The sequence below is a fragment of the Salmo salar genome, chromosome ssa10 (genome assembly GCF_905237065.1).
Source record: "Salmo salar chromosome ssa10, Ssal_v3.1, whole genome shotgun sequence".
NCBI classification, from domain to species: Eukaryota; Metazoa; Chordata; class Actinopteri; order Salmoniformes; family Salmonidae; genus Salmo; species Salmo salar.
Window position 1 is genome coordinate 2,811,789 of NC_059451.1, and position 14,194 is coordinate 2,825,982.

The following is a 14,194-nucleotide window of genomic DNA, read 5'->3' on the forward strand; positions in this document are numbered from 1 at the left end:
CTACATTTTCACATTAGGCTATGTTTTTTTTAGGGGGGCAGGAGAATTAATGAGGAGGCAACTCGAATTAACACTGACTGCTTTTATTCGAATTTGTACGTTGCAAACGTTGGGAAAAAAATGTCATGCCACGAAAGGTACTAGATCCTCACAAATAGGTTCCTGAATGAAACAGACCAAAACTTAGAGGTGCCGAATCCTATTATTGCCGGATCACATTAAGCACTGGATGGTAGGGAATTTCTTGATTTATTTTCCTTTTTTCATGCAAATTAAAAAGGACTTATACTCCAGTATAGTTGGTGGCGGTAATGCAACGTTTATTGGAGGCCAACAGCCGTTAAACCTCATCAAAGGAGGAGAAGAAGAAGAAGCAGCCGCTCATCTGATCAGGAAGTAAACAATGTTTGGCGCTAAACTTCCTTCCTTGTTGTTTCTCTACAACTTTCCTCTGCTTTTGGAAATATGGCGAGTTTCCCACAGAAAATAAAAACGAGCATACCGGAAGAAACCAAGAACAGTCTGACTGAAAAAGATTTGCAGAAGTGGGGTTTGCAAGGTTTGTGGTGGGGAATGGTGGCCAAAGTTAATGTAAGTTAATGGTTAGCCTACGACAGAGACTGGTTCTGGTATTTACCGCCATGCCCAACACACTGGATCTGTAGTAGCTAGCTAGCAGTCTAACTTTAATTTTTTTTAAAATTTAGCTAGCAACCTAACGTGTTAGTAAGCACTGGCAGTGTTCAACTAGTAATTAAACGACATTTGCCGTAGCTTGGTGGTATTAGTTGAACTCAATCAATTTTTATTTGTCACATGCGCCGAATATAATGCTTAATTACAAGCTTTTAACCAACAATGTCGTTTTAAGAAAATACCTTAAAAAAAAAGTAAGAGATAAGAAGAGCAGCATTAAATAACAATAGCGAGGCTATATACAGGGTGTTACGGTACAGAGTCAATGTGGAGGCTATATACAGGGTATTACGGTACAGAGTCAATGTGGGGGCTATATACAGGGGGTACCGGTACAGAGTCAATGTGGGGGCTATATACAGGGTGTTACGGTACAGAGTCAATGTGGAGGCTATATACAGGGGGGTACCGGTACAGAGTCAATGTGGAGGCTATATACAGGGGGTACCGGTACAGAGTCAATGTGGAGACTATATACAGGGGGGTACCGGTACAGAGTCAATGTGGAGGCTATATACAGGGGATACCGGTACAGAGTCAATGTGGAGGCTATATACAGGGGGTACCGGTACAGAGTCAATGTGGAGGCTATATACAGGGGGTACCGGTACAGAGTCAATGTGGAGGCTATATACAGGGGGGTACCGGTACAGAGTCAATGTGGAGGCTATATACAGGGGGGTACCGGTACAGAGTCAATGTGGAGGCTATATACAGGGGGGTACCGGTACAGAGTCTATGTGGAGGCTATATACAGGGGGTACCGGTACAGAGTCAATGTGTAGGCTATATACAGGGGGTACCGGTACAGAGTCAATGTGAGGGGGCACCGGTGACGAGGTAATTGAGATAATATGTACATGTAGGTAGATTTATTAAAGTGACTTACGCATCGATAATAACAGAGAGTAGCAGCAGTGTAGAGGGGGGAGGGGGCAATGCAAATAGTCTGGGTAGCCATTTGATTAGCTGTTCAGGAGTCCTATGGCTTGGGGATGGAAGCTGTTTAGAAGCCTCTTGGACCTAGACTTGGAGCTCTGGTACCGCTTGCCGTGCGGTAGCAGAGAGAACAGTCTATGATTAGGGTGGCTGGAGTGATTGACAATTTTTAGTGCCTTCCTCTGACACCGCCTGGTATAAAGGTCCTGGATGGCAGGAAGCTTGGCCCAGTGATGTACTGGGCTGTACGCACTACTCTCTGTAGTGCCTTGCTGTCATTCGCTAGAGAAAGAAATCACATCTTTGGTGGTGTTTTCAGTAGTTAGATTAATTAGCTACTTTTTTTGTGTGCCTTGTAGCAGTGTAGCTAACTACTGGAACTACACTACATTTTCTGCAAAAAAGAAGAAATATGGCAGAAAATGCAATCATTTCCTTTCTTTTTTGAAATCAGACCATGCCAAACTCTGAAATAGGATAAACTACACATTCTGTTAACTGGCTCTAGAGCGATGAACCTGGCTCTAGAGCCGATGATCTAGAGCGATGAACTGAGTCTAGAGCGATGAACTGGGTCTAGAGCGATGAACTGGGTCTAGAGCGATGAACTGGGTCTAAAGCGATGAACTGGGTCTAGCGCGATGAACTGGGTCTAGAGCGATGATCTAGAGCGATGAACTGAGTCTAGAGCGATGAACTGGGTCTAGAGCGATGAACTGGGTCTAGAGCGATGAACTGGGTCTAGAGCGATGAACTGGGTCTAGAGCGATGAACTGGGTCTAGAGCGATGAACTGGGTCTAGAGCGATGAACTGGGTCTAGAGCGATGAACTGGGTCTAGAGCGATGAACTGGGTCTAGAGCGATGAACTGGCTCTAGAGCGATCTCCATTGCCATTTGTGTTCTATGACATTTCATATTTAGAATAATTTTCAAATTAACTTTAGTTCAGTAAACTTTATTAACTTTAGTTCAGTAAACTTTATTAACTTTAGTTCAGTAAACTTTATTAACTTTAGTTCAGTAATTTATATTAACTTTAGTTCAGTAAACTATATTAACTTTAGTTCAGTAATTTATATTAACTTTAGTTAATTAAACTATATTTTTAAAGGGTATATTTAGTGTTAACTTCTAGTGTGAAGTAACTGATAACTTGGTAAACTCTATTTTCAGAATAGCATCCCCAACTCTGTCGGTAGCGTCACTACTTAACGTAAAAGTGTAACAGAATTATTCAGGAATGTGCCAGATGAATATGATGTCCTAAAGAGTCTTGCTAACTACATTTTACATTTTAGTCATTTAGCAGACGCTCTTATCCAGAGCGACTTACAGTAGTGAATACATTCATTTCATTTCATGCATTTTTTTGTACTGGCCCCCAGTGGGAATCGAACCCACAACCCTGGCGTTGCACACACCATGCTCTACCAACTGAGCCACAACTACTTGGACTTATCTCTCCCAATAGCATTTTTGTTCCGAAATTAGACTCAGACTTGCGTCCAGCCAATCAATGTTGTTGCTTCCTTCAGGGATTCAGTTGCGAGCCTATCAGCTGGACGGAGTGCAGTGGCTCACTCAGTGCCTGGCCAACCAGCAGGGATGTATCCTAGGAGATGAGATGGGCCTGGGCAAGACCTGCCAGGTGAGAGGTTGTTTTCTTCCCCTAAATGGCAGCCTAGAGCTAGGGCTCTGTCCAAAAGTAGTACACTATATAGGGAATAGGTTGCCATTTGGGATACATTCATATTAGTTCTGGAGGACATCCATATAGATACTATCACCTTTTAATACTTATTGGAATTAAAGGTTCAGGTGTATTTTCTTTACTATATTCCAAGGCAATAATATGGATTCTTCTGATGTTGTTCTGTTGTCTTGTCTGTTTTGCCCTTCACTCAGACCATCTCTCTGCTATTGTACATGAGAGGGGCCCTGCGGCAGGACGGCCCGTTCCTGGTCCTCAGCCCACTGTCTGTCATGGACAACTGGAGGAGCGAGATGAAATGGTGAGGAGAACAACCATTTGTCTTATGTCAGATAACGCAACAGCCTTATTAGGCTTCACTGCAGATGTCCACCGTTCCCTATTTAGCGCACTACTGTTGACCAGATCCCTGTAAACTAATGGTGCCCAGGTCATAGGGGGAATTAGTGTCATGCTACGTAATGACTTGGTGTCATGTTACGTAATGACTTGGTGTCATGTTACGTAATGACTTGGTGTCATGTTACGTAATGACTTGGTGTCATGCTACGTAATGACTTGGTGTCATGCTACGTAATGACTTAGTGTCATGCTACGTAATGACTTGGTGTCATGTTCCACGTAATGACTTGGTGTCATGCTACGTAATGACTTGGTGTCATGCTACGTAATGACTTGGTGTCATGCTACGTAATGACTTGGTGTCATGCTATGTAATGACTTGGTGTCATGTTCCACAATGACTTGGTGTCATGTTCCACAATGACTTGGTGTCATGTTACGTAATGACTTGGTGTCATGCTACGTAATGACTTGGTGTCACGCTACGTAATGACTTGGTGTCATGTTACGTAATGACTTGGTGTCATGCTATGTAATGACTTGGTGTCATGTTCCACAATGACTTGGTGTCATGTTACGTAATGACTTGGTGTCATGCTACGTAATGACTTGGTGTCACGCTACGTAATGACTTGGTGTCACGCTACGTAATGACTTGGTGTCATGCTACGTAATGACTTGGTGTCATGCTACGTAATGACTTGGTGTCACGCTACGTAATGACTTGGTGTCATGCTACGTAATGACTTGGTGTCATGCTACCGTAATGACTTGGTGTCATGTTACGTAATGACTTGGTGTCATGTTACGTAATGACTTGGTGTCATGCTACGTAATGACTTGGTGTCACGTTACGTAATGACTTGGTGTCATGCTACGTAATGACTTGGTGTCATGCTACGTAATGACTTGGTGTCATGTTCGTAATGACTTGGTGTCATGCTACGTAATGACTTGGTGTCATGCTACGTAATGACTTGGTGTCACGCTACGTAATGACTTGGTGTCATGCTACGTAATGACTTGGTGTCACGCTACGTAATGACTTGGTGTCACGCTACGTAATGACTTGGTGTCACGCTGCGTAAATGACTTGGTGTCACGCTACGTAATGACTTGGTGTCATGCTGCGTAATGACTTGGTGCCACGCTACGTAATGACTTGGTGCCACGCTACGTAATGACTTGGTGCCATGCTACGTAATGACTTGGTGCCATGCTACGTAATGACTTGGTGTCATGCTACGTAATGACTTGGTGTCATGCTACGTAATGACTTGGTGTCATGCTACGTAATGACTTGGTGTCATGTTCCACAATGACTTGGTGTCATGTTACGTAATGACTTGGTGTCATGCTACGTAATGACTTGGTGTCATGCTACGTAATGACTTGGTGTCATGCTACGTAATGACTTGGTGTCATGCTCGCGTAATGACTTGGTGTCATGCTACGTAATGACTTGGTGTCATGCTACGTAATGACTTGGTGTCATGCTACGTAATGACTTGGTGTCATGCTACGTAATGACTTGGTGTCATGCTCCACTAATGACTTGGTGTCATGTTCCGCAATGACTTGGTGTCATGCTACGTAATGACTTGGTGTCACGCTACGTAATGACTTGGTGTCACGTTACGTAATGACTTGGTGTCATGCTACGTAATGACTTGGTGTCATGCTACGTAATGACTTGGTGTCACGCTACGTAATGACTTGGTGTCACGTTACGTAATGACTTGGTGTCATGCTACGTAATGACTTGGTGTCATGCTACGTAATGACTTGGTGTCACGCTACGTAATGACTTGGTGTCATGCTACGTAATGACTTGGTGTCACGCTACGTAATGACTTGGTGTCACGCTACGTAATGACTTGGTGTCACGCTACGTAATGACTTGGTGTCACGCTACGTAATGACTTGGTGTCACGCTACGTAATGACTTGGTGTCATGCTGCGTAAATGACTTGGTGTCATGTTACGTAATGACTTGGTGTCATGCTACGTAATGACTTGGTGTCATGCTACGTAATGACTTGTGTCATGTTACGTAATGACTTGGTGTCACGTTACGTAATGACTTGGTGTCATGCTACGTAATGACTTGGTGTCACGCTACGTAATGACTTGGTGTCATGCTCACGTAATGACTTGGTGTCATGTTACGTAATGACTTGGTGTCATGCTACGTAATGACTTGGTGTCATGCTACGTAATGACTTGGTGTCATGCTACGTAATGACTTGGTGTCATGCTACGTAATGACTTGGTGTCATGCTACGTAATGACTTGGTGTCATGCTACGTAATGACTTGGTGTCATGCTACGTAATGACTTGGTGTCATGTTACGTAATGACTTGGTGTCATGCTACGTAATGACTTGGTGTCATGTTCCACAATGACTTGGTGTCATGTTCCACAATGACTTGGTGTCATGCTACGTAATGACTTGGTGTCACGCTACGTAATGACTTGGTGTCACGCTACGTAATGACTTGGTGTCACGTTCCGCAATGACTTGGTGTCACGCTACGTAATGACTTGGTGTCACGCTACGTAATGACTTGGTGTCACGTTCCGCAATGACTTGGTGTCATGCTACGTAATGACTTGGTGTCATGCTACGTAATGACTTGGTGTCACGCTACGTAATGACTTGGTGTCACGCTACGTAATGACTTGGTGTCACGCTACGTAATGACTTGGTGTCACGCTACGTAATGACTTGGTGTCACGCTACGTAATGACTTGGTGTCACGCTACGTAATGACTTGGTGTCACGCTACGTAATGACTTGGTGTCACGCTACGTAATGACTTGGTGTCACGCTACGTAATGACTTGGTGTCACGTTACGTAAATGACTTGGTGTCACGCTACGTAAATGACTTGGTGTCACGCTACGTAATGACTTGGTGTCACGTTACGTAAATGACTTGGTGTCACGTTACGTAAATGACTTGGTGTCACGTTACGTAAATGACTTGGTGTCACGTTACGTAAATGACTTGGTGTCACGTTACGTAAATGACTTGGTGTCACGTTACGTAAATGACTTGGTGTCACGTTACGTAAATGACTTGGTGTCACGCTATGTAATGACTTGGTGTCACGTTACGTAATGACTTGGTGTCACGTTACGTAATGACTTGGTGTCATGCTACGTAATGACTTGGTGTCATGCTACGTAATGACTTGGTGTCATGTTACGTAATGACTTGGTGTCACGCTATGTAATGACTTGGTGTCACGCTATGTAATGACTTGGTGCCATGCTAGGTAATGACTTGGTGCCATGCTAGGTAATGACTTGGTGCCATGCTAGGTAATGACTTGGTGCCATGCTAGGTAATGACTTGGTGCCATGCTACATAATGTACTGTACACTTTTCTCCGACAATGCAACTGTTTCCTGTTCTTACCATGGTTTCATTTAACCACCAGGCAGAGAGACTCTCACTCTCCACGTTGTGGATACATTGCCTCCTCACTATTGGTCTAATCGTGAGAGTTCAGACATTTTAGTCTGTACGTGTTGTTATGGAAAGCAAAACACGAATGTCCCGCTAATGCAGAATGAGTGCAGAGAGCTAGACCTGCTGTCCTGGTTTGTTACTGTCTGTTGTCTTCCCAGCTTATCCCCCTGTCTCAAGGTGCTGTGTTACTCTGGAGACAAAGACAAGAGAGCAGAGCTGCAAAGGGACATGAACAACACGCACTACCATGTTTTGCTAACTACATATGAGGTACAACACACTACCATGTTCTGCTAACTACATATGTGGTACAACACACTACCATGTTTTGCTAACTACATATGAGGTACAACACACTACCATGTTCTGCTAACTACGTATGAGGTACAACACACTATCATGTTCTGCTAACTACATATGAGGTACAACACACTACCATGTTTTGCTAACTACATATGAGGTACAACAACACACTACCATGTTCTGCTAACTACATATGAGGTACAACACACACCATGTTCTGCTAACTACATATGAGGTAGAACACACTACTGTGTTCTGCTAACTACATATGAGGTACAACACACTACCATGTCCTGCTAACTACATATGAGGTACAACAACACACTACCATGTTCTGCTAACTACATATGAGGTACAACACACTACCATGTTCTGCTAACTACATATGAGGTACAACACATTACCATGTTCTAGCACTAACTACATTGAGGTACAACATGCACACCACCGTGTTCTACTAACTACATATGAGAGGTACAACAACACACTACCGGTTCTGCTAACTCATATGAGGTACACAACAATACCATGTTCTGCTAACTCCATATGAGTTACAACACACTACCATGTTTTGCTAATCATATGAGGTACAACTTAACACACTACCGTGTTCTGCTAACTACATTGAGTACAACAACACACTACCGTGTTCTGCTAACTACATTATTACAAAACCACACTACCTGTTCTCTATACACATGCAAATTTTTACACAACCACTACCATGTTCTGCTTAACTTACATATGAGGTACAACAACACACTACCGTGTTCTGCTAACTACATATGAGGTACAACACACTATCATGTTCTGCTAACTACATATGAGGTACAACACACTACCATGTTCTTGCTAACTACATATGAGGTACAACACACACTACCATGTTCTGCTAACTACATATGAGGGTACAACACACTACCATGTTCTGCTAACTACATATGAGGTAGAACACACTACTGTGTTCTGCTAACTACATATGAGGTACAACACCACTACCATGTCCTGCTAACTACATATGAGGTACAACAACACACTACCTGTTCTGCTAACTACATATGAGGTACAACACACTACCATGTTCTGCTAACTACATATGAGGTACAACACATTACCATGTTCTGCTAACTACATATGAGGTACAACAACACACTACCGTGTTCTGCTAACTACATATGAGGTACAACAACACACTACCGTGTTCTGCTAACTCCATATGAGGTACAACACACTACCATGTTTTGCTAACTACATATGAGGTACAACACACTACCATGTTCTGCTAACTACATATGAGGTACAACACACACACCGAGTGTTCTGCTAACTACATATGAGGTACAACAACACACTACCATGTTCTGCTAACTACATATGAGGTACAACAACACACTACCATGTTCTGCTAACTACATATGAGGTACAACAACAGACTACCGTGTTCTGCTAACTACATATGAGGTACAACACACTACCATGTTCTGCTAACTACATATGAGGTACAACACACTACCATGTTCTGCTAACTACATATGAGGTACAACAACACACTACCATGTTCTGCTAACTACATATGAGGTACAACAACAGACTACCGTGTTCTGCTAACTACATATGAGGTACAACACACTACCATGTTCTGCTAACTACATATGAGGTACAACAACACACTACCATGTTCTGCTAACTACATATGAGGTACAACAACACACTACCATGTCCTGCTAACTACATATGAGGTACAACACACTACCATGTTCTGCTAACTACATATGAGGTACAACACACTACCATGTTCTGCTAACTACATATGAGGTACAACACACACCATGTTCTGCTAACTACATATGAGGTACAACACACACCATGTTCTGCTATCTACATATGAGGTACAACACACTACCATGTTCTGCTAACTACATATGAGGTACAACAACACACTACCATGTCCTGCTAACTACATATGAGGTACAACACACTACCATGTTCTGCTAACTACATATGAGGTACAACAACACACTACCATGTTCTGCTAACTACATATGAGGTACAACAACACACTACCGTGTTCTGCTAACTACATATGAGGTACAACACACTACCATGTTCTGCTAACTACATATGAGGTACGACACACTACCATGTCCTTCTAACTACATATGAGGTACAACACACTACCGTGTTCTGCTAACTACATATGAGGTACAACAACACACTACCATGTTCTGCTAACTACATATGAGGTACAACAACACACTACCATGTTCTGCTAACTACATATGAAGTACAACACACACCATGTTCTGCTAACTACATATGAGGTACAACACACACCATGTTCTGCTAACTACATATGAGGTACAACACACTACTGTGTTCTGCTAACTACATATGAGGTACAACACACTACCAACTACTGAGTTGCAAACAACTGCACTGCCATGTTCTATCTTATCCCCTTTTTGTCCTGCTAACTACATATGAGGTACAACAACACACTACCATGTTCTGCTAACTACATATGAGGTACAACAACACACTACCATGTTCTGCTAACTACATATGAGGTACAACAACACACTACCGTGTTCTGCTAACTACATATGAGGTACAACACACTACCATGTTCTGCTAACTACATATGAGGTACGACACACTACCATGTCCTTCTAACTACATATGAGGTACAACACACTACCGTGTTCTGCTAACTACATATGAGGTACAACAACACACTACCGTGTTCTGCTAACTACATATGAGGTACAACACACTACCATGTTCTGCTAACTACATATGAGGTACGACACACTACCATGTCCTTCTAACTACATATGAGGTACAACACACTACCGTGTTCTGCTAACTACATATGAGGTACAACACACTACCATGTTCTGCTAACTACATATGAGGTACAACACACTACCATGTTCTGCTAACTACATATGAGGTGATGATAATTGATTGGAAATGCTGTCTAAACTCTGTAGCAAGTCGATACACTTTTCCCTATGTTATCCATTATTGACATTCTCAACACTGAACATGTTTTCTAATTTCTCTCATCGTCAGCTCTGTATCAAAGATGCCTCATTCCTGAAAAGGTGAGTCTGCAATCACTATTCCACTACTGTCAGCATTTCAAACCACAGTCAGTCAAGCATCCAGAACTAACTCGTCTCTGTTCTGCAGGAGGAAGTGGAAAATCTTGGTAGTTGATGAGGCTCACAGATTGAAGAACCAAAACTCCCTGTTGCACAAAATCCTGATGGAGGTATGACTACTACTACTACTACCACTACTACTACTACTACTGCTACTGCTACTGCTGATACTACTGCTGCTACTACTACTACTACTGCTACTACTGCTACACCTACTACATCTACTACTACTGCTACTACTGCTGATACTACTACTGCTACACCTGCTACACCTACTACTGATACTACTGCTACTACTACTACTACAACTACTACTACTGCTACTGCTGATACTACTGCTGCTATTACTACTACTGCTGATACTACTACTGCTACTGCTGATACCACTGCTGCTACTACTGCTGCTACTACTACCGCTGCTACTACTGCTGCCACTACTACTACTACTGCTACTGCTACCGCTGATACCACTGCTACTACTGCTGCTACTGCTCCACTGCTGCATACCGCTGCTACTGCTGCCCCATACCACTGCTGCTACTACTACTACTACTACTACTGCTGCCACTGCTACCACGCTGCTACCGCTGCTACTGCTGCTGCTAAACCACTGCTGCCACTGCTACCACTGCCGCCACCGCTGCCACCGCTACCACTGCTGCTACTACTGCTACTCCTACTACTACTACTACTGATACTGCTACTGCTACTACTTTTGATACTGCTACTACTTTTGATACTGCTACTGCTGCTACTACCACTGCCACCACTACTGCTGCCTGCTGCTACTGCTACTACTACTACTACTACTGATACTGCTACTACTACTACTACTACTGCCGCTGCTGCTGCAACCACTACTACCGCTGCTGCTGCAACTACTACTGATACTGCTGCTACCGATACTGCTTCTACTACTGCTGCCACCGCTACTACTGCTGCTACTACTACTACTGCTCCAACCACTGCTACTGCTGCTACTACTGCTGCTACTGCTGCCACCGCTACCACTGCTGCTGCCACTGCTACTGCTCTGCTGCTACTACTACTACTACTACTACTTTTGATACTGCTACTACTTTTGATACTGCTACTGCTCCTACTACTACTGCTACCACTACTGCTGCTATTGCTGCTGCTACTACTGCTACTGCTACTGCTACTACTACTACTACTACTACTGATACTGCTACTACTACTACTGCTGCTACTACTACTACTACCGCTGCTGCTACTACTACTACTACTGCTGCTGCTACTGCTGCTACTGCTGCTTCTCCAACCGTCACCCAGTCTACGTCCCTTCTCCTACCGTCACCCAGTCTACGTTCTTTCTCCTACCGTCACCCAGTCTACGTTCCTTCTCCAACCGTCTCCCAGTCTACGTTCCTTCTACCGTCACCCAGTCTACGTTCCTTCTCCTACCGTCTCCCAGTCTACGTTCCTTCTCCTACCGTCTCCCAGTCTACGTTCCTTCTCCTGCCGTCACCCAGTCTACGTTCCTTCTCCTACCGTCACCCAGTCTACGTTCCTTCTCCTGCCGTCACCCAGTCTACGTTCCTTCTCCTACCGTCTCCCAGTCTACGTTCTTTCTCCTACCGTCTCCCAGTCTACGTTCCTTCTCCAACTGTCACCCAGTCTACGTTCCTTCTCCTACCGTCTCCCAGTCTACGTTCCTTCTCCTACCGTCACCCAGTCTACGTTCCTTCTCCTACCGTCACCCAGTCTACGTTCTTTCTCCTACCGTCACCCAGTCTACGTTCCTTCTCCTACCGTCACCCAGTCTACGTTCCTTCTCCTACCGTCACCCAGTCTACGTTCCTTCTCCTACCGTCACCCAGTCTACGTTCCTTCTCCAACCGTCACCCAGTCTACGTTCCTTCTCCTACCGTCACCCAGTCTACGTTCCTTCTCCTACCGTCACCCAGTCTACGTTCCTTCTCCTACCGTCTCCCAGTCTACGTTCCTTCTCCTACCGTCTCCCAGTCTACGTTCCTTCTCCTACCGTCTCCCAGTCTACGTTCCTTCTCCTACCGTCACCCAGTCTCGTTCCTTCTCCTACCGTCTCCCAGTCTACGTTCCTTCTCCTACCGTCTCCCAGTCTCACGTTCCTTCTCCTACCGTCTCCCAGTCTACGTTCCTTCTCCTACCGTCACCCAGTCTACGTTCCTTCTCCTACCGTCTCCCAGTCTACGTTCCTTCTCCTACCGTCACCCAGTCTACGTTCCTTCTCCTACCGTCACCCAGTCTACGTTCCTTCTCCTACCGTCACCCAGTCTAGTTCCTTCTCCTACCGTCACCCAGTCTACGTTCCTTCTCCAACCGTCTCCCAGTCTACGTTCCTTCTCCAACCGTCACCCAGTCTACGTTCCTTCTCCTACCGTCACCCAGTCTACGTTCCTTCTCCTACCGTCTCCCAGTCTACGTTCCTTCTCCTACCGTCTCCCAGTCTACGTTCCTTCTCCTACCGTCACCCAGTCTACGTTCCTTCTCCAACCGTCACCCAGTCTACGTTCCTTCTCCTACCGTCTCCCAGTCTACGTTCCTTCTCCAACCGTCTCCCAGTCTACGTTCCTTCTCCAACCGTCACCCAGTCTGTTCCTTCTCCTACCGTCTCCCAGTCTACGTTCCTTCTCCTACCGTCTCCCAGTCTACGTTCCTTCTCCTACCATCTCCCAGTCTACGTTCCTTCTCCTGCCGTCACCCAGTCTACGTTCCTTCTCCTGCCGTCACCCAGTCTACGTTCCTTCTCCTGCCGTCTCCCAGTCTACGTTCCTTCTCCTACCGTCTCCCAGTCTACGTTCCTTCTCCTACCGTCTCCCAGTCTACGTTCCTTCTCCTACCGTCACCCAGTCTACGTTCCTTCTCCTGCCGTCACCCAGTCTACGTTCCTTCTCCTGTCGTCACCCAGTCTACGTTCCTTCTCCTGCCGTCACCTGGTCTACCACCGGTTTCACTGTTTCTCTTGTAGTTCTCTCTGGATTTCAGAGTGCTGCTGACAGGAACTCCTATCCAGAACAACCTGACGGAGCTTTACAGCCTCCTGTCGTTCGTCCAGCCCAGTCTCTTCCCCATAGACCAGACCGAGGACTTCACTAACACTTACAACCAGGTCCAGACACAACCGACTCTAGGTAGGACACTACACGAGTGTGTGTGAGATAACATGCTAGATAGGATGACACTCCTACACAACTCGAGATTGCAACACCTGGAGGCTAAGCTTCCCCTAAAGTAAATGGTAAAAATGATATAGTCTAATTAGCCTTCTCCTGTCTATACATAAATAAATACAATCATTCAAAATAGCATAACCTACAGTCGATATTGGCCTGCAGTTTGGGCAGCGCGCGCTGAAAATACCACGGGAAAAACATAGCCATTAGCTTTCCAAACTATTTCTATTAAAAACAAGAATATAGACTCTAATCAATTCTTTAGTTCTCAACTTTGTTGAGTGAACAGTATAGCCCATCTTATTGGCACCAACGGAGAGCATCGGCCATATCCCCGGTGAAGTGCCCACATTCACTCTATCATTGTTGTGTCAGAAGC

At 44.6% G+C, this 14,194-nt stretch overlaps 1 protein-coding gene across 2 annotated transcripts in view; it reads left to right on the forward strand.

Moving 5' to 3' along the window:
• Window positions 1–346: 346 nt before the first annotated feature.
• chd1l (chromodomain helicase DNA binding protein 1-like) overlaps window positions 347–14,194 on the forward strand; it is a 70,536-nt gene continuing 56,688 nt past the window's right edge. For both annotated transcript variants that reach the window (XM_045687232.1, XM_045687233.1), the window contains exons 1-7: window positions 347–559; window positions 3,173–3,285; window positions 3,543–3,649; window positions 7,328–7,439; window positions 10,548–10,579; window positions 10,668–10,749; window positions 13,611–13,773. In XM_045687232.1, the coding sequence (XP_045543188.1) occupies window positions 466–559; window positions 3,173–3,285; window positions 3,543–3,649; window positions 7,328–7,439; window positions 10,548–10,579; window positions 10,668–10,749; window positions 13,611–13,773 (703 nt within the window). In that variant the 5' untranslated portion in view covers window positions 347–465. The remainder of the gene's footprint in view (window positions 560–3,172; window positions 3,286–3,542; window positions 3,650–7,327; window positions 7,440–10,547; window positions 10,580–10,667; window positions 10,750–13,610; window positions 13,774–14,194) is intronic.